General features: G+C 36.6%; 1 protein-coding gene across 1 annotated transcript; it reads right to left on the bottom strand.

Annotated features, from left to right (window-relative positions):
- Nucleotides 1-2498: 2498 nt before the first annotated feature.
- LOC127410752 (protein phosphatase 1 regulatory subunit 14B-like) lies at nt 2499-19927 on the bottom strand. The gene is made up of 4 exons (XM_051645973.1): nt 19482-19927; nt 5616-5696; nt 5398-5430; nt 2499-2957 (listed from the first exon to the last, which is right to left on the bottom strand). Exons 1-4 carry the CDS (start codon nt 19650-19652, stop codon nt 2889-2891), a joined length of 354 nt encoding a protein of 117 aa, XP_051501933.1. The 5' UTR covers nt 19653-19927; the 3' UTR covers nt 2499-2888.
- Between the last annotated feature and the right edge of the window lie 1204 nt (nt 19928-21131).

The raw sequence follows: 21131 nt of genomic DNA, 5'->3' as shown, positions 1-21131 counted from the left end.
TTTAATAAGCTTAAATCTCCACAGAAATGCATATATGCATGTACTTCGGTTGTACATGCACAAGGAGAACTGAGATAGTGTGAACAGGGTCCAACTTGACCACAGGGGACACAGATCACCCTAGTGGTGAAATCACAACAAAACAACATAAATAATGCTATTGTACAAAAGATCTAAAACCTCTGTGAATTCTTAATAACAGCTATTTAAATGCCACCATATGTTCCCTTTGACCAAGGAAACACAATTAAATAATTCCAGCGCAAGGCATTATGGGTATTCCTCATAGTCTCAATTTTGTACTCAATATTTGGTGTGACCACCTTTGCCTTTAAAACAGCCCCAATTCTCCGAGATACACCTGGACACAGTTTTTCTTGGTTGTTGGCAGATAGGATGTTCCAAGCTTCATGGAGAATTTGCAACAGTTCTTCAATCTATTTCAGCTGTCTCAATTGCTTCTGTCTCTTTATGTAATCTCAGACTGACATGATGTTCAGTGGGGGGGGGGGCTCTGTGGGGGCCATGACATCTGTTGCAGGGCTCCCTGTTCTTCTATCTATTTAGTCTGTCTCAATTGCTTCTGTCTCTTTATGTAATCTCAGACTGACTCGATGTTCAGTGGGGGGCTCTGTTGGGGCCATGACATCTGTTGCAGGGCTCCCTGTTCTTCTATCTATTTAGTCTGTCTCAATTGCTTCTGTCTCTTTATGTAATCTCAGACTGACTTGATGTTCTGTGGGGGCCATGACATCTGTTGCAGGGCTCCCTGTTCTTCTATCTATTTAGGCTGTCTCAATTGCTTCTGTCTCTTTATGTAATCTCATACTGACACGATGTTCAGTGGGGGGGCTCTGTTGGGGCCATGACATCTGTTGCAGGGCTCCCTGTTCTTCTATCTATTTAGACAGTCTCAATTGCTTCTGTCTCTTTATGTAATCTCAGACTGACTTGATGTTCTGTGGGGGCCATGACATCTGTTGCAGGGCTCCCTGTTCTTCTATCTATTTAGGCTGTCTCAATTGCTTCTGTCTCTTTATGTAATCTCAGACTGACACGATGTTCAGTGGGGGGCTCTGTGGGGGCCATGACATTTGTTGCAGGGCTCCCTGTTCTTCTACTCTAATCTTTTCTATTTGCAAAAGTAATGTTTGGGAGTCTAACATTTATATTTCCTATTGACACACTAAAGCTGAAAATATAAATAACCATCTTAAGACAAATGTTTTTGTGAAGCATCTTAAGCGCCTAAAACTTTTGCACAGTACTGTATATTTGACTTATGAGCTTAAATTTGACATTTCAAGTAATGTTTAATAAAAACAACAGTGTTGTTGTATCCTGAAATATGGATGTTAAAGAATATTTTACCTTGAATTTTTTCCTTTATTGTTTAAAAAAAAAAAAAAAAAGGTATTGTTTTAGAAAACGAGAGAACATTATCTTTACTGCTTCAACTCGAGCTGTTGTTTCAACACCAACACAGTAAACATCAAAGGTTAATAACTAAACTAAGAAATGCAGACATCAGTTAAACTTCAACAACTAGCTTCACTTTTTATTACTGCTACAAGCGCTTTTGCTTTAGCATTACTGAATGATGCTGTTTTGTTTACTTGCATGTCATATTATACTTTATATAGGCAAGGCTAGCCCGTCCGGTCCGATCCCACAGAAGAGCAACTGTAGCACAAATTGCTGAAAAACATAATGCTGGGCATGATAGACAGGTGTCAGAACACACAGTGCATCACAGCTTGCTGTGTATGAGGCTGCGTAGCCGCAGACCGGTCACTATGGGTGCATTATGGGAAGAAGGCAGGACGGCGGAGGCAGTGTGATGCTCTGGGCAATGTTCTGCTGGGACACCTTGGGTCCTGGCATTCATGTGGATGTTAATTTGACACGTACCACCTATCTAAACATTGTTGCAGACCACGTACACCTCTTCATGGCAACGGTATTCCCTGATGGCAGTGTCTTCTCTCAGCAGGATAATGCGTCCTGCCACACTGCAAAAATTGTTCAGAAATGGTTTGAGGAACATGATGAAGGGTTCAAGGTGTTGACTTGGCCTCCATATTCCCCAGATCTCAATCTGACTGAACATCTATGGGATGTGCAGGACCAACAAGTCCGATCCATGGAGGCCCCACCTCGCACCTTACAGGACTTAAAGGATCTGCTGCTAACGTCTTAGTGCCAGATACCACAGGACACCTTCAGAGGTCTTGTGGAGTCCATGCCTCAACGGGACAGAGCTGTTTTGGCAGTACGAGGGGGACGTACACGATATTAGGCAGGTGGTTTTAATGTTGTGGTGTAAAGATCAGATTTTGTATTGTATTTTTTAATTTATTAATAAATGCTTGATTAAGTTATGCAACAAGATTGATTAGTGATCATTAAATATCTGTGAAATCAGGGAAAAGGCTGCATTCTTTATTGATTTTCAGCAGCTGAGACTTTTCACCACAAATCAAAAGTTTCAAGTCTGAATCTTTTATTTTGAAAACAAATTGTTTATTGTGACATACAACACTTGTCAAAACAATATATATATATAAATAGGCAACCAAAATGTACATTTCACAAAAAAAAAAAAAATGCATTTGAGTAATAGGCAATACATTTTATTTGCAATGCGACTCTAAATCTGCTGTCAAAACTGTACAGAATTAATAGTTGTTAAAAACACTGTTTCTAGAATATTCCGTCATTGTCCCATATGTGCAGTGAATTATGACAGTTCTAGAGACTTCACAGACTGACACTCAATGCTCTACATACAGGAAGATTCAAGGGTGTGGCTGGAGGTGGAGTTATGATATGGGGTTTGGTCAGGGGCGGGGCAATGTGGTTCACATTATCTTGACTTTGAACTAATCCTATTTCTTCAGCGATCCTGACATCTTGCGAAGTCCTTTTATCCGATAAAGCAGCCCATTGATAAAATCCTGTGATCGTGGAGAGATAGCAGGGAGAAATCTTGGTTATGGATTTGTGTCAGAAGATTTTGGGGAAATGTATTTCATAATCACCAGGATATAAAGCATAAATCAGATGGTAGTTATTAGATCTCAACAAGAAACTAAATCAAATGTGTTTTTGCAAGAACATTCCACTTCATGATAAACCTTGTTTTGCAAGTCACGCAAGATTTGCATATGCTGCTACTGGGTTAGGGTTGCTCTGGGACTCTAAGTAAACTCAGAATATGAATGTCGAATCTAGTGAGAATATTTGCAAATCCTTTTTCTTTTCAGGACTCGCTGACATTAGAAGTTTGCTTTCAGCAAATAAACCCTTTTCTGGTTGTGAAGTCATCACAGCAACATTCCTCAGTCAATATGGCCAATTTATAAAAAAAAAAAATAATAATAAAAAAATGAATATGGCCAATTTATAAAAAAAAATAATAATAATAATACAAATGAATATGGCCAATTTATATAAAAAAAAATAATAATAATAAATGTATATGGGCAATTTATAAAATAAATAAATAATAATAATAAAATGAATATGGCCAATTTATAAAAAAAAATAATAATAATAATACAAATGAATATGGCCAATTTATATAAAAAAAAATAATAATAATAAATGTATAAAAAATGATTATGGCCAATTTATTAAAAATAATAATAATAATAATAAAATATGGCCAATTTATAAAAAATAATAATAATAATAAAATATGGCCAATTTATTAAAAAATAATAATAATAATAATAAAAAAATGAATATGGCCAATTTATAAAAAATAATTATTATTATAAAAAAATGAATATGGCCAATTTACAAAAAATAATAATAATAATTATTATAAAAAATGATTATGGCCAATTTATTAAAAATAATAATAATAATAATAAAATATGGCCAATTTATAAAAAATAATAATAATAATAAAATATGGCCAATTTATTAAAAAATAATAATAATAATAATAATAATAAAAAAATTAATATGGCCAATTTATAAAAAATAATTATTATTATAAAAAAATGAATATGGCCAATTTACAAAAAATAATAATAATAATTATTATAAAAAATTATTATGGCCAATTTATTAAAAATAATAATAATAATAATAAAATATGGCCAATTTATAAAAAATAATTATTATTATAAAAAAATGAATATGGCCAATTTATCAAAAAAATAATAATAATAAAAAATGAATATGGCCAATTTATATAAAAAAATAATAATAATAATAAATGAATATGGCCAATTTATATATATATATATATATATATAAAAATAAAATGAATATGGGCAATTTATAAAATAAAAAAATAATAATAATAAAATGAATATGGCCAATTTATAAAAAAAATAATAATAATAATAATGATAATTGTGGCTCCGGTTCCCCTGTCGTCACTCCCTCAGCATCGGTAAGTAGTTTTTTGTAGGGCTATCAATTTAATGCCTTAGTTTTACATAAAAAACAACACGCTAAAAAATGAATGCAATAAACCATGGCCCCTGGCGTAATAAAAGTACATATTTTCCTACCATCAGAACAATTCAGACTTAAAGAATATGTAAATTCGTGTTTTTATGAGACTCATCAGCAGGAGGCAGTCAGCGCACCTCAACAAACCTCACAAGCAGCAATCACAGAAAGAACAGGATGCAGGGATCTCTAGACGAGATTTTCAAAGTTTTGAATGCAAAGAAACGCAACACTTATGACTCTGAAAACCAACAAGATGCTCCAAAAGCATCCATCTGACGCATATGTACATAAACTAAAAAGTAAACCAAAAACTGTGCAGACGAAACGCGGGAACGGGTAAGATTGACAAACTCACTTGTAAAATGGATTGCTGCTGTCCACTCAAAAAAAAAAAAAAAAGGAGCCAATTTGTAATAATTTCAGTAATATTACACTAATATTACACTAAGCATAATGTCATACATTTACCCTTAATAATCCAAAAAATGTAACATGGGAAGTAAAAAAAATAAAATAAATGTTGTTAAATTGGACAACTAAAGAGCTTCTCTTCATCTGAGTGGAACAAGAAATCTGTCGACAGCTTATAGGAACTGTAAGCGATTCTGTTAATTATGATAAAATAACTAAACTCCCTCGGGAACTAGGTAAACACAGAACCAAAAGTCATGTGATCAACTTAACAGCTTAACAGTTTAAAGGTCATTTCTGGCAAACAACATCAGAGTTTAACGGCATTTTACAGTTTAAGAGACAAGAGATGGAAAGCTGTTGCATGTGTGAGTTGCAGATGTAGTTCATTTACCAGAAAAGGCAATCTGGCAACTTTCACAAACGAAACTGCAATTAAACGTGTTTCATTTGTGAAAGTGGCTATAGAGTAAAGCAAATGAAAGCTCTTTATGATGTATTATAAGAACTTACCTCCTTTGGCTTGCCACATTCTTGCAAAAGCTCCTGTTAAAACAGCAAACGGCAAGAGCATCATCTCTTAATGCTTTCCTCATGTTTTTCAAGTTAGACTTTTTATAGTAAATGATTTTGTTTTGTAAAATTGTGGTTGTATATCATTGGATAATGCAAAGTTGCAAGCACTGACTGTAACAAGCTCAAAATGTGTCCTTCTTCTGTAACTTCTGTACCTGCAGTCTAGATCTTTGTTCTGTATCTGTGAGCTCTAGAAGTTCATCGATGTCGATCTCCAACTCTGGAATTTCCTCCTCCTGAACAGAGAGAATCAATGATATGGGGTCATGCAGTCATTAGTGCTCTATAGATCATTAAAGAAAATGTCATGTATGACATATATGTTTATAATGGTCCTTTAAAATGCTCTGTGAAGTTTAAGTTCAAAGGAGTATCGAGTGTCACATCTCTGCTGGAGTGTTTTTAATGACATCAGCTCTTAAAAGCATCTCAGATTAGACAGATAAGAGAAATTAACACGCTTTAGAGTCATCACAGCACATTAATAACCCCACGATTGGCGCACATGAATATTAGGTTACTACAGTAGGTCACCCACCAAAAATCAATGCTTTTATAAAAGTATAAGCTTCACGATTCTGCCTTTAAACCCTCCAAAAATTGGCCCCACAAAACTTCATAAAATGTTGGTTAATGGAGAAAAATAACATTGGGAGAAACCAGGCTCACTCTGACTAAACAGCATGAATATAATGCTAATATTAGTTATTTGTGTGCAGTGCAAGTCATGGTTTAACATGAGTAAACTAAGTAAGTGTTAAGGGTCAGTGTTTAAAAAAAAAGATTTTGTATGAACTGTAAGATTAATGACTAATGTCTTTGAAGTTCATTCTGGATTATCTGCAGAAGTTCATATAGATGCAATTGTCCATTGTTAGTTGGCTGATGAAGGCTTTTGTTGGCAATTAATTGATAGTCTATGTATTCCATTTCAGGAGTGTAGTCCATCATTAGACCGAGGTGATGCAGGCAGAGATCAGCCAGGTGCATCACAGTTCAACCGGCCAGTCATTTCAGTGAGGTTCGATGAGGTCTATCCTATATCCAAGGTTCAGGCAGTGGCATATGAAGTATCACATGTCTTATGGTTGGAGTTGGCATCAGTTCATCCTCTGAAGTTCATCATAATAGACTAAAGTGATGTCTGGCTGGCACCGGCTGCACTTAGTCATCATCACTCAGAGACACGTAGCAGTGGAGTCCGAAACCAAGCAGGAACGGAGGTGAATCTGGCTGGCTCTGGTGACCTCAGGATAGGAATCCCGAGATTGAGATAGGGATACAAATAGAATAATATGAGCGTAGATGCCATTCAATTTTTTGCAGATTTATAGAGCATGATAAATCTTTCTGCATTTTGAACCAATTGAAGTTTATTTATTGAACTTGCTGGACATCCTTCCAGTAATGCATTACAATAATCTAGTCTTGAGGCCATGAACGCATTAATTAGTTTTTCAGCATCAGCAACAGAGAGCATGTGTTGGATATCATCGGCATAACAGTGGAAACTTATTCCACGATTCCTGATAATATCTCCCAGGGGAAGCATGTATATGGAGAAAAGCAGAGGTCCTAAAACTGATCCCTGCGGAACTCCATACTTTCCTTTTTTTTTATTTGACAATTCCTCGTTTACACAGACAAAGTGGTAGTGGTCTGTTAAATAAGACCTGAACCATGCTAATGCAAGTCCACTAATGCCAACATAATTCTCCAGCCTATTCAAGAGAATGTTGTGATCTATCATGTCGAAGACAGCACTAAGATCTAAAAGCACTAGAAGAGAAATGCAGCTGCGATCAGATGATAAGAGCAAGTCATTTGTAACTCTGATAAGTAAAGTCTCTGTACTGTGATGGGGCCTAAATCCTGACTGAAATTGTTCATATATACTATTTCTCTGTAGAAATGAACATAGTTGGGAGGACACTACCTTTTCTAGTATTTTTGACATAAATGGGAGATTTGAAATCGGTCTGTAATTAGCCAATTCTCCAGGATCAAGCTGAGGCTTCTTAATAAGCGGTTTGATAACTGCCATTTTAAAGTTTCTTGGGACATGTCCTAAGGATAGCGAGCAGTTAATAATATTAAGAAGAGGTTCTGAGATTACAGGGAATACCTCTTTTAAGCGCTTAGTTGGTATTTGATCTAACATACATGTTGTGGCTTTTGATGTTTCAGTGAGTTTTGTTAGCTCTTCATGACCTATGACAGCGAAGGATTGAAGTTGCTCGTGAGGAAAATTATGAGTTACTGTTTTCTGAGGTACTGTGACAGTTGATTGCATACTTCCAATTTTATCAGTAAATCAATTCACGAAGTCATTACTCTTGCGCTGCGACAGAATATCTGGTTCAGTTGAGGCTTTATTCCTAACCAATTTAGCCACAGTACTTAATAAACACCTAGGATTGTTGTGGTTATTTTCTTTGAGTTTGCTAAGATATGCTGACCTGGCAGCTTTTAGTGCCTGTCTGTAGTTACAGATACTATCCTTCCATGCACCGCGAAATACCTCTAATTTTGTATTCTTCCACTTGCGCTTCATTTTCCGAGCTGCTCTCTTGAGAGCATGAGTGTGATCATTGTGCCATGGTGCGGGATTTTTCTCTTTAATTTGCTTTAATCGCAGGGGGGCGACACTATCTAGAGTGCTAGAGAAGACTGTATTTATATTTTCTGTTATTACATCAAGTTCATCTGGACTTTGTGGCTTACTGAGTATATGAGATAAATCTGGAAAATTGTAAATTAAGCTATCTTTAGTGGTTGAAAGAATAGTTCTACCTGAATGATAGCATGGTGTAGATTGAGTAACATTAGCTGATCGCAGCATACAAGAGACGAAGTAATGATCTGTGATGTCATCGCTATGCGGCAGAATTTCTATAGGATCAACATCAACTCCATATGACAGAATTAAATCTAGCGTATGATTATGGCAATGAGTTGGTCCTGTAATATTTTGTCTGACTCAAAGGGAGCTGAGAATATCAATAAATGTTAATCCCAATGTATCTTTCATTATCTATGCAAATGGGGGGGGTTGGGTGGGGTGGGGGGGACACAGCTGTCAGAAGATCGCTAGACTTACAGTGCAGTATTAATATAGTATATATTAATATATAAGTATGATATAAGTATTATATTCAGATATACATATTATATACTTTTAATATTTGTAGTATTTTAAAGATTCAAGTATTTGCTAAATAATTGCAAAATTAGCTGCAAATATAAAGGGCATCATAGATGCACTTGCTTCTGTTTTATACATGACAATTAAAGACTGAGCACAAGCTTGTCCTGAATACATTATTTATTCATTACAATAATGACAGTTGTGCATGTGCACAATTTTATTTTTTACTCTGTGCTTGTGCATTGCGGGATTTAAATATATCCATGTGGCTCGAGTATTTTGATTACGTTCACCAAAATTCATTCAGATCCATTTAATGATTCAGTGACCGTTTCTGGTGATGCCAGAAGGTGATGACAAATGAGTGTCTTGTGTGAAATGAGTTAGTCACTGAATCAATGATCAAAAGAAAATGATAATCCTTTAAAATGTGTATGTCTACAGACCTACAAAGATACTTTAGTAGAGGTTTTAAGCATTATAAGAACAAATCAAATCTATCATATCCATGCAATTTTTGAGCTGCTTAGCATGACTTTTATCAAAAGACAACAATAGTCTTATATTATTATGAGTTTAAATCATGTCTGTACGTTTTTCATGTATAAAAAGGTGTGTCTACATATCTATTGACTTCAGTAAAGTGTTCTAAGAACACAGCAGATCTATCTTTTTTCCTACAGTTTGTCGACTGCACACCAACATAGAGGTAAAAAACAGCAGCTGATATTAAAAATAGCTTTACATATTTAACACCGATCTAGTAATCTGCTTAAATTGGCAAAAACATCCGATCAAACTATTAGCTCACAAACATAATGAAGACTCATGCGCTGATATAAACTACATTGTGTGCTTAAAAGAAGGATTGTCCTTTGTTTATTTTCTGCAGTGCATTTCACATAATGCTGCCAATCAAGAACGAAATGACGATAAATAACTCTCGTTTGTGTTCCTCATTTCTAGATTATTAGTTTAGATCAACATCAATGCTGATAAAAAACATGGCTAAATGAGCATTGTTGAAAGCAACTTTGTAGAAATTAACGAAGCCACAATGATTAGACTGTCTGACTGAAGGCCTATTACGTAAGGGTCATTTCAGCTCATGAAACAGACCTGTGATTGGCTGGATGGTCACTCAATCAGCCCAAAGTAACAAAACATAAATAATACTGTATACAAATCCACCATTTGGACTCGATATGGGTTTAGCTTGAAAAAGTGTGGGGGACAAAATCATGGGGGACATGTCCCCCACATCCCCTGTGGCTGCTATGCTCTTGTTCCTAAATAAATAATTATTATTATTGAAATATTACAGTATACTGTATTAAAACCATGGTTTCCGCCAAAACAAAAATAGGTTGTTTAACTTATTCTTCATAGTTACTACAGTATTACTATAGAACAATGATTTCTACCAAAAACTATGGTTACATTCTACAATATTATTATAGTAAAATCATACTTAAACTATGGAGTTTGTATTGTAAAACCATACTAACCACAATATTATGGTTTTTATTACCATAGTTTTAATTTTCCTGTATTATTACTAAGGTTTTACTATGAATATCAAGGTTAAAATATGGTTACTGAAGTAAAACCAAGGTAAATTTATTGAGAGAGCACGCAAAACTATTACAGAAAAAATAGAGATGGCATGAGAGTAAAGCTTATCAGTGTGTGTGTTGTGTTTTAATGTGGATCCATTAATAATCTGATCTTTATTCCTCTGTTTCCTGCCCCAAAGAGCCATCAAAACAAACCAGAACACACATGCTACAGGCCACATTCACATAATGTGGAAAAATTCCCCAATATTAGCACTGCCCTGCTGGAAAAACAGCTTAAGCTGGTCAGGCTGATTTACAAAGATAACCATGTAACAGAAAAGGTCTCTTGCTCAAGGGAAAGGAGGAGGCAGGAACCGGATCCACTTTCAACAAGACTTTAATTAGACAGAACATCAAACTGAAAACACAGCAACATAAACACACACACAAAGAGCGGCCATGTGTGTGTCTCTCTCTCTGGCATCCCGGCTCTTCCCTTATCTCCCTCCCGCTGATTAGGCAACTCAGCGCCGGGCGTGCATCTTCATGGCCCGGCCACGCCCTTCTCCTCGTCACACTCCTCCACCGCCCGATTCAGGCCGGGGTGCCATCCGGACTGGCTTACTGCCGTCTGTCAGCCCCCTGGCGGTCGGCAGTGGTTCCTCCACCTCCTGGCAGACAGCAGCGGGTCCTCCGTCCCCTGGCAGACGGCAACGGCGCCTCTGCTTCCTGGTGGACGGCAGCTGTTGCTCCGGCTCCTGGTGGACAGCGCAACTCCTCCGACCCCTGGCAGACAGCAATGGCTCCTCCTCCTGGCGGATGGCAGCGGCTCCTCTGTCTCCTGGTGGAAGGCAGTGGCGAGATCTCCCGGACAGCATACCCTTCCTCCTTTCCCGGGTTTTGGCACCAATGTAACAGAGAAGGTCTCTTGCTCAAAGGAAAGGAGAAGGTGGGAACCGGATCCACATTCAACAAGATTTTAATTAGACAGAACATCAAACTGAAAACACAGCAACATAAACACACACACAGGGCGGCCGCGTGTGTCTCTCTCTCTCTCTCCCTCTAGCGTCCCGGCTCTTCCCTTATCTCCCTCCCACTGATTGGGCAACTCAGCGCCGGGCGTGCATCCTCGCGGCCCGGCCACACCCTCCTCCTCGTCTCAAACCAAATTCCTTTTTTATCTTTGGAAAGTATTCCTTAGGGTTAGGGTTAGGCAACCAGACCAAAACTATAACTTTATACTGAGACAAAAAACCGGTTTTGAGATTTGATGTCAGGGTTAGGCAGAGTAACTCCAGGACCCAACAAGTACATGCATAAATTAGAGATGCTCATGAATAATGCAGCGGCTGACACAGGGGGTGGTCAGTTAAAGGCTTCTACATGGAAGTGTTAGAGAACCTGTAGTGAATTCTTCCGCTAGGACATGAACAATTTATCACATTCACCAAAATGTGGATAAACACAGAGCCACTCCCAAACCACAGTCAGTACATGAGTCTGCAATTGGCTCCCTGTAAACTTACACTGAAACACTTCAACTCTGGGGCATTTTTGGGCTGCCACCTGCAATTTCTCACACTCAGATTTAAATTTACCATTCACACATACTGTGGACTAATTGCCAAAAAATTGGTCTCATTTTTCAGAGAGAAAAAAAATTATAAAAATACTCAAATTATTTATAAATAATATTGTATATGTTTACAATTTTATGATGATGTTTACAATCTTATGTTGTCCTAAATTTGTAAGCATGTAATTCTGGTTCTGTTCACTCTATTTCCCTGCAAAAAGTCATTTTTTATTCCACTGGATGGCAGAACGTTCTATAAAAAAATATTTTTCCTTTATCACCTTCCATCACAGTATGCAGATCTGAAATGTAGATGGCACTGTAATGCAATTTAGCCCTCACAGATGTGCTCGTCCATAGACATTCTTTCCAATTTTCAGTGCATGCACCACCCTCATTGTTTCATTGAATATCTCGGCCTCTGAGTGGACTAGAAGCTCAATCTAGGTGTCATTAGAAAGCAGAGATCCACCTCTACGGTGCATTTGATCTTTAATAGTCGATAACATATGTTTCTGATGATTTGTTTATAATGCTATTCCTGCTAGACTGCATATTTTGTTCTGGACATCTAAGATATAACATTGGATTATTCACAAAAGCAAGCTCACAGACAAGTACAAAATGGCTCGTTTTTAGAAAACTGCCCAAGGTAAGAGCAGATATGTCATTTTTAGCTATTTGTGGCTTACAGCAGCAGTGATCGGCACATAAATGAGACGTTTGTATTTGATGTCTTACAGAAATCATATTTCACTTTGTGATTCTTTTGAAAATCTTTCAAACTGTGGTATTAGGGCAACAAAATAAATTATAGAGTCGCATTCCTGAGAATTAGGGCTTTCATTTGATATATGACTTGTCTATTTAAGTGCTATGGGAAAAACTTTTATATTCATGGTAATATTTCTACCCCATTACCTCTAGGTGGAGCTTATTTGTGATGCAGATGTTTTCAAGCCTTATTTTGTAATTTTATGTAACAAAAATGCAGAATTGATGGTTATCTATGAAAAGATAAGATTCTAAGCTTTCAGATGATACCACACATGCCTGACTTACTGTATGTATCTGGGGACATTCACCTAAACGATGTAGAGAAATGGTTCAGGTCGTCTACACTGGACAAACTTGTTTTTGAGAAAGACAAGAAAGTCTGAATCCGGTGTGATTGAAAGTATTCTGCTCTGCTGCTTCACTATAATCTTATTCATTGTAATATCTAAAGCTAATAACTTTAGAGAAAACGATTTGCATTCACGTATTCATTAAAAACAAACGCAGATGGGCAAAAGAACCACAGAAAACATGAAAGCGTGCTCTTTAGACTGCTTAAGAATGTATTTAGGACACACTAAACCCTGCTGCATTTAAATCACTCGATATTCCTAGAAAAGAGTGATACATTTAAGATAACACTGTTGTTCTGTACATGTGTTCTGTTTTGATGTGTTTATCAGAAATCAGCTGTCTGTCTCAGCTGTGTAATCTGTTGGTCACAGTCGAGTAAACACACTGAAGGGATGCTGAATATCTGACAACACACACACACACACACAGCATGTTGAAAGATCTTTCCCACTGAATCCTTGAATGTCGCAGATGTTCTTGTCAAGTCAAGAGTTTGCTTCAATTCAGTAGTTTTCAACTGGTGGGTTAATATGTTAATAATTTTGTATATTTTTGGGCCTTTGCAGTTCATTGAAACATTAATAAATGTCAATGTTTTATTTTAAGGACATTTTAGTTTTTAGTTTTTTTTTTTTATCGAATGAATTACATGATATGCCAATTAATTAATCAAATGAATTGCAATTAATAATTTATAAATATTTATATTTATAATTATATATATTATATTAATAATGATTTAATAGGGCGTGCTGCGTGACTCCAGCCATGTCTCCTAAGCAACCAAATTGGCCCGGTTGCTAGGGAGGGTAGAGTCACATGGGGTAACCTCCTCGTGGTCGTGAGTAGTGGTTCTCGCTCTCAATGGGGCATGTGGTAAGTTGTGCGTGGATCGCGGAGAGTAGCATGAGCCTCCACATGCTGTGAGTCTCCGCGGTGTCATGCACAACAAGTCACGTGATAAGATGCGCAGATTGACGGTCTCAGAAGCAGAGGCAACTTATACAGTTTTTGCAATTAATTCGATTAATTAGCCTCTTAAACTATGCGGACACGCCGTCGGGGCTAGAAGCACGTGATAAGTTTACGCTTAAATTGTAAAAGTCCCCGAATACACAAGTCACTAATATGTGGTACCATTTGAAAGCTTAGAATTTTAACTTTTAATAGAATGCCATCACTGCGCATTTATTTTAGATTAAAAAAACTCAGCATTGCAAATGTGCGCCACCTAGAGGTGATGATGTAGAATGAAATTTAAATATAAAAGTTTTTCACATAGCACTTAAGTAGACAAGTCATATATCAAATGAAAGCTCTCGTTCTCAGAAATGTGACTGTATAGTTTATAGAACCATGAAGTGAAAAGTGATCTTTGTAGACAACAAAGACAAACGTCTCATGTCTGCTCTGATCACTGCTTCTGTAAGCCCTTAGTGGCCACAACCTGTATGTCAGCTCGTACCTTACGTTGTGTTCTTCAAAATGAGCCATTTTCTACTTATCTGTGAGCTTGCTTGGTTAAATAATCCAATGTTACATCTCAGATGTCCAGAACAACATTTGCAGTCCAGCTAATTAAAAATCAGCTTTCCAACGACACCTAGATTGAGCTTCTAGTCCATTCAGAGGCCGAGATATTTGACGAAACTGTGGGTAACATGCATGTGATCCAAAATTGACTGGATGTCTATGGTTTGAGTGCTCAGCTGCGTTAGAGCGCCACCTATATTTCAGATCTGTAATTTTGTGATGGAAGGTGAAATTATTTTCGCTTGTACTTGCTGCCATCTAGTGGAATGAAATACGACTTTTTGCAGGAAGATAGAGCAAACAGAGCCAGAACTACATGCTTACAAAGTGAGAAATGAGAATTATATATATATATATTTGTCACATGATTGTAAACATATATAGTATTATTAATTAATGGAATCTTCAGGTGATTTTATCAATGTAATAACTGTACTGTAAATAACTTTAGATAAAATAATCAGCTAAATGACTAATTAGTGTGAAAACCTTTGCTCCAGCATTGTACTTTTATCTCAAAGATGTTATAAAAATTAGTATTCTGATAACTTATGTCACATTTCTACAGCATGCTACTTGGAAGTCTAGCATGAAAAGAAAGTGTTTTTAATTATTAATGATCACTATTACTGTTGCTCATATTAACGTAAATAACTTTTTGTATGTTTGTGCTCCAGACATGAATGATACCTCAAATCATGTGTCTTATTAAGGAGAGGTATGCTGTTACATTACTAAGAGATCACACTTGTGATTTTCACCTGGTTGACAAAAACACAGGTGAAAAAAAATTCCATAGACTTATATTGAAGGAGGGACTCAAGTCACATCTAGAAACCACAATATCCCATTGAGTTGATGGTGAACAAATAAGAAATCAGCTACGTAGCAATCACCCAGAACACCCTAGTAACTGCATAGCAACGTGCCAAAAAACACTAAGAACTGCATAGCAACGACCTTGCAACCACCCACTACAGTCTAGCATTGTGGCGGTGAGTTTTGCATGGGCAAGCCCCACTCTTTTCTTCAGGTTTTTACTATGTGCATAATGTGGTCTGTTTTGCTCAGAATGAGCAGATGTTTATTATACAGTCCTGCAATAGTATGCAAAGAACAATCATACTCTGTATGCATGCTCACAACATCAGATTATTGCCATCGGTGTCTTGGAGGGATTTTTAAATGACGTTAAATCATGTTTGGAGTAGACACATTTTTGATGCTCATTATTGAAATTGGTCTTATTGTGAATGTCGTCATTGCATGCTGTCTTTGTAATCTTCCATCAAAATGTTAAAACTTGCTCTAACTTTTCGGCTGACATCACCAACCCCTCTTACTATAAACAGTAAATAAATATATAAAAATTACTTTCTTAATCAGTTGTTTTGTTTTCTTTCTCTCTTTTTTTTGGTTTTGTTTTTTTTGTTCTTGTTTTCCAGCAAAATATCTAAACATTCTTAAAACAAGATAATTGTACTCAAGAATCAAAATTGTAATGAGAGTTGTTTTCAGAGATTAGGTTTATCTTAAATTAAGTTTATTTTCTTTTATTTATTTTTTCTTTTATTTATTTTTTTTTGCTTAAAACAACAATCAAAAATATTTTGAAGATTTACGCATTTCAGTTGCATAACAAATGTCCATCAAATTGAATAGAGTAAACTTTAACAAAATTTTATTTAAAAAATATTTTTAGTCAATTAAAATTCACAAAACTTAAAAATAGGCTAAAGTATTTTTTAAGTGAAGAAGAAACAATTTGACAACAGGGTTAGAAAATAAGTAGTTTCAGAGGTTCACTGCAAAAAAACAACAAAAATAAATAAAAATAAATATATATATATATTATTTTATTTTATTTTTTTATTTTTATTTTTTATTAATTTGTATTTTTGTAGTTTTCCAGGAAAAATATCCTAATGTCCTTCTTGAGAACAATATGGCATATTAAGTCTTGTTTTCAGATAAATCTAAAACATAATTTTTTATTCTTAAAAATAACTATTTTTCAGTGGGGAAAGAAATATATACTGTACTTGTTTTCTCTTTGAATTAAGTTTATATATATATATATATATATATATATATATATATATATATATATATATATATATATATAGATAGATATATTTATTTATTTTTTACCTAAATGCAACCAAAAAATGAGAAATCTGCAAAAGTTGTGGTGAATGATAACAGAATTCAGGTGGTTTGTTGTGTACGTACTGAGTTTGGGGTACTGATTAAGACTGGCAACAGACCACCTGCGAGTACATGCATGGTTATTATCAGCACATGTAGGTGGAAGAGGCTTCAACTCTTGCATTTTTATCTCAGATAGTGAATGTTGAGGGAAAAAACACAGAAAAACACCTTTGATGCCTCTGCATGCAACCTGATTTGTCTTATTGTCATCACCTTCCGCATCTCCTCTCTAATGACACCAAATTAACAGAAGAAGAGAATAAATGTCATTATCATGACAATGTAGGGATCACACACACATTTAATCTCATCTGTGCTCCTCTACCTCCCTCTGAGCCAACCAGAATCCTGTTGCCATGGTTTCCCTGGATGCAGCTGAAAGCACTGATACAGCCTCTCTGATGTAACGCACAGATGTTGCATGTCCCGAGATGTCCTGGCAATGGAATACGTCATCGAAACATGCATCACTAGAAATGCAGATTAGAGTGTAATCTCTTTGTTACTGTGTATCTTAAAGGAATGTTTCTGAAGCTCTTGGGACAGCAATTTTGGCATATTTTCGTTTACCACAGACAAGCAAACATTGCATTTACATTAATGCACTTCAAATGGAAGTCAATGGGACAAGTGCCTCCGAGGGTTCAAAAGCAGAATTGTGAAGCTTGTATTGTTGTTAAAGCACTTAATTAATTCGTCTGTACAAAAATGTGTGTTATTTGAGCTTTAAAGTTTGTAAAAACAAGCAAAAATCGTGTTTTCAGTAATGCATTTACGAGGAAGTCTATGGGGTAAGTGTGCAGTACTTGAGGGTTAAATGCAGAAATGTGAAGGTCATGTTTTTGTTAAAGGACTTAATTCCTCTGTACAAAAAAAGAGTGTTATTTTAGCTGTAAAGTTGTCTAAATCCTTCTTTTACAAGTTGGACTGCTTTTTTAAGTGGATGCACTTTTGGTTATACATTAGCCACGTAATTCCTGTGAAGGATGTTTTCTCTGTGTAAACAGTCCTTTTCTGGATTCTTGCATGTATCATGCAAAGTTAAAAAGGTTTTGCTGTGTTTTTATTTTATTTTATTTTTTTTTATCCCTTTTTCTCCCAATTTGGAATGCCCAATTCCCACTACTTAGTAGGTCCTTGTGGTGGCATGGTTACTCACCTCAATCCGGGTGGTGGAGGACAGTTCTCAGTTGCCTCCGCTTCTGAGACCGTCAATCCGTGCATCTTATCACGTGACTTGTTGTGCATGACACCGCGGAGACTCACAGCATGTGGATGCTCATGCTACTCTCCACGATCCACACACAACTTACCACACGCCCCATTGAGAGCGAGAACCACTAATCGCGACCACGAGGAGGTTATCCCATGTGACTCTACCCTCCCTAGCAACCGGGCCAATTTGGTTGCTTAGGAGACCTGGCTGGAGTCACTCAGCACGCCCTGGATTCGAACTCGCGATTCCAGGGGTGATAGTCAGCGTCAATACTCGCTGAGATACCCAGGCCCCCCAGGTTTTGCCAAAATTTTTGTCTGTGGTAGTCGACAGCGTGTCACAGATGCTTTCCATAGAGCTTAACTCGTATTGAACCTGGCAGATTTCTTTAAGCGCCCATGTTTTGTGTAAGTGCTCTGCTAGACATCCACCCCTGCTGAGATACTGCCATTAAACCTCTCAATGTCTTAGAACTGCTCAGGGAGATTTTACATTTCTGAAGCTTTAAACTGTAAGATGTGCTAATTGACTCTGTATAGAATGAAGTTTTATAGCTTTAAGTGAGATGGCTCATCTCTAGTGCTGGATGACGAACAACAGGAACAACAAGGAGGGAAATAATGGAATAATATTACAAATGTTAATCAATGATAAGCATAAGGTTCCAACTGGCAATAATAATCAACCTAAACAAAATAGTAATGTGGCTGTACCATGGTACAGTGATGGTATCCAATAATTTCCAGTAGAAAGGAAAAATGAGGACCTCTTTGGCCTTCCATAATAAATGGTTTTCTTGCTTTGTCTGATTTTTTAAATAAGCAGATTTTTGGTAGTTATCAAAGCATTGATGTGCATGTAAAAACACACTCACTGTCTCAAACTGTGCTCAGATATGCCAAGATACCAAAGTCTTCCATCAAAAGTCAGCGATCTCAATGCAAACTCAAATATTTCTGGTCAGATTCTCATAAGAATAAGTGAAGCTTTCCACATTAACTGAACAGCTCAGTACACTTACTTTGTCAACACTTGTCCTATTTGTGTCCATTTTTTATCTCTCCAAAGGCATTTTAAGAGAACCATCTGACACTAACATGATGCACAAACTGCAGATTTCCATTAAGTTTCATGAGCTATAAAAGAGCAGCCTCTGAGCCATAAAATTCTTCTCTGTGTTGATACAAAACATGGTATAGAATGATTTCCATATTCATATATCACAGAATTTACATGCTACTGCTACATGACAAGGTACTTCAAAGGATACTATGGTAGAACAATGATATTACCATGTTTTGTTTTTTTGAGAAAATGCGAATTATTGTCTCCAATATGTTTTTTTTATTTCTCCAAAGGAATTTTAGGAAACATTTGACACTTACGGTACATGCAAAATAACTAAGAACACCAGTAGGTCTCATGATGAGGAATGAAAGAGCAATCTCTAAGCTTTTATTATATTACCAAATGATTTCCACCCTCATATACCACTGTATTTACATGCTAATCCAATGTACTTCAAAGAATACCATGTTGTCACCCTGGTACATGTCCAAAAGAAGCCGAAACATCTCTTCTTATGTACTTGTACATTATTAACTTGAGTCTGGACACATGCAGTAATGCATCTCAGTGTCTCACCTCACAGTCATACAGCAGGTGCAGCTGTCCGTCTATCCACTCCTCGATGTCCAGTCTCCTCTGCAGGTCTTTGCGGTTGTATTTGACTGTTAGTTTGCCCAGTTTGCGTTGGGCAGGCTCCTCTTTAGTCTGAAACATCACTCTGGACTGCGTGCCTGGTTCCGACGCCATGCCTGCCAGATGGGGAGAATCCCAAGAGACGTCTCTCTCTCTCTCTCTATGTCTGTCTGTCTGTCTCTTGGCACTCTGTCCTATGGTTTCAGCCCCTCTTGGTGTCCGTCCTGCTTTTGGTCCTGTGTTTTTCTTTCTCTTTATTCTGCAGTGTGTTTGTGACTCATTGTTATGTTCTCTCTGTCCAACTGCCTTCTTGAGCTGGTGTCTCGTGTCTGCGCTCAAGTAACACTGCCTTTCTCTCACTCTGAGTGTCTCTCTCTCTCTCTCTCTCTCTCTCTCTCTCTCTCTCTCTCTCTCTCTCTTCTCTGCACTCCCTGTCTGCTGTAATGAAAGAGTGTGTGCCTGTGCATGTGTGTGTGTGTGCATGTGTGTGTGTGTGTGTGCGTGCGTGCGTGTGTGTGTGTCAAGGAAGAACATAGTTCAACCCAAGATTGATAACATGCTCTGGCAAGATAAGTGACAAGGGACAAACCCATTTTTAAATGCATATTCATTGGTATATACAGTGGCCCCAAAAAGTATTTGGACACCCAAATCTCACTTATAAATGTCTGAATGTCATTACATTAGAAATCAGAATATTAAGTGTCCCAAAATTGCTCGAAGCACCATTTATGCACTTTGTTATAAGTCATATAAGGACATGTCTGCTAAAAATGTAAATATGATTTGGTCTGGCATCTGCGGATAGGTCATTCCTTGTCAACTTAACCCCATTTTTATTATTTTAAGGGTGAAAGATAAACATAAATTACAATTAAAGCCAAAATATTAAATGCAATGGGTCAATATTTACTGATTAATCCAATATTTTGTAGAAGGCAGTGAAAATGACAATTATCGCCTGTGATTTTGGACCAAAACTACAGATCAAAAAAATATCCTTAAAAAGGTGTCAGTGTCTTGATTTTAATTTTACACAGAGATAGATACGCCTATTACTGAAATCAGCTGACTTCAGCACCACATTTTGCATTATATGCCAATGGTGTGAGTACAAATATGGGAAAAGGCACTTTTTTGTGTTATTTTTCCAAGGTTGGAGTGCCTTTACCTTGAGAAGTATTAAAGTTATCTTAATATCCTTTTCGATTTTGCTTCAGAACAAACTTTCCCTTTTGTATCTTCGTTTTTAAGCCCCTGTATGGTTAAATCCCAGAGATATGGGGCTCTCAATGTGGCTCCATCTGCAAATTTTGCCCATTTTCAATGGTCGAAAACTGTGGTATGAAGCTAGTTTTTCTTGTCCAACAAAACAAATATGAATTTGACATGGAATAAATGTTAAGTTTTGGCAGATGTAAGATTGAATCTCTTTTCATTTTATAGTGTGATGAATCTGTCTACACACACATTTATAACAAGTGCTTTATACCACACACCATCAGACGGGAAAATGGTCTCACTAAATGGAAATCTTTATGATCTGACCAGCATGTTTAATTGACAACTGACATGTCAGCTAAATCGCACTTG

Source organism: Myxocyprinus asiaticus, chromosome 20 (assembly GCF_019703515.2).
Source record: "Myxocyprinus asiaticus isolate MX2 ecotype Aquarium Trade chromosome 20, UBuf_Myxa_2, whole genome shotgun sequence".
In the NCBI taxonomy this organism is placed as follows: domain Eukaryota; kingdom Metazoa; phylum Chordata; class Actinopteri; order Cypriniformes; family Catostomidae; genus Myxocyprinus; species Myxocyprinus asiaticus.
This window is presented reverse-complemented; position numbering and strand designations above follow the sequence as displayed.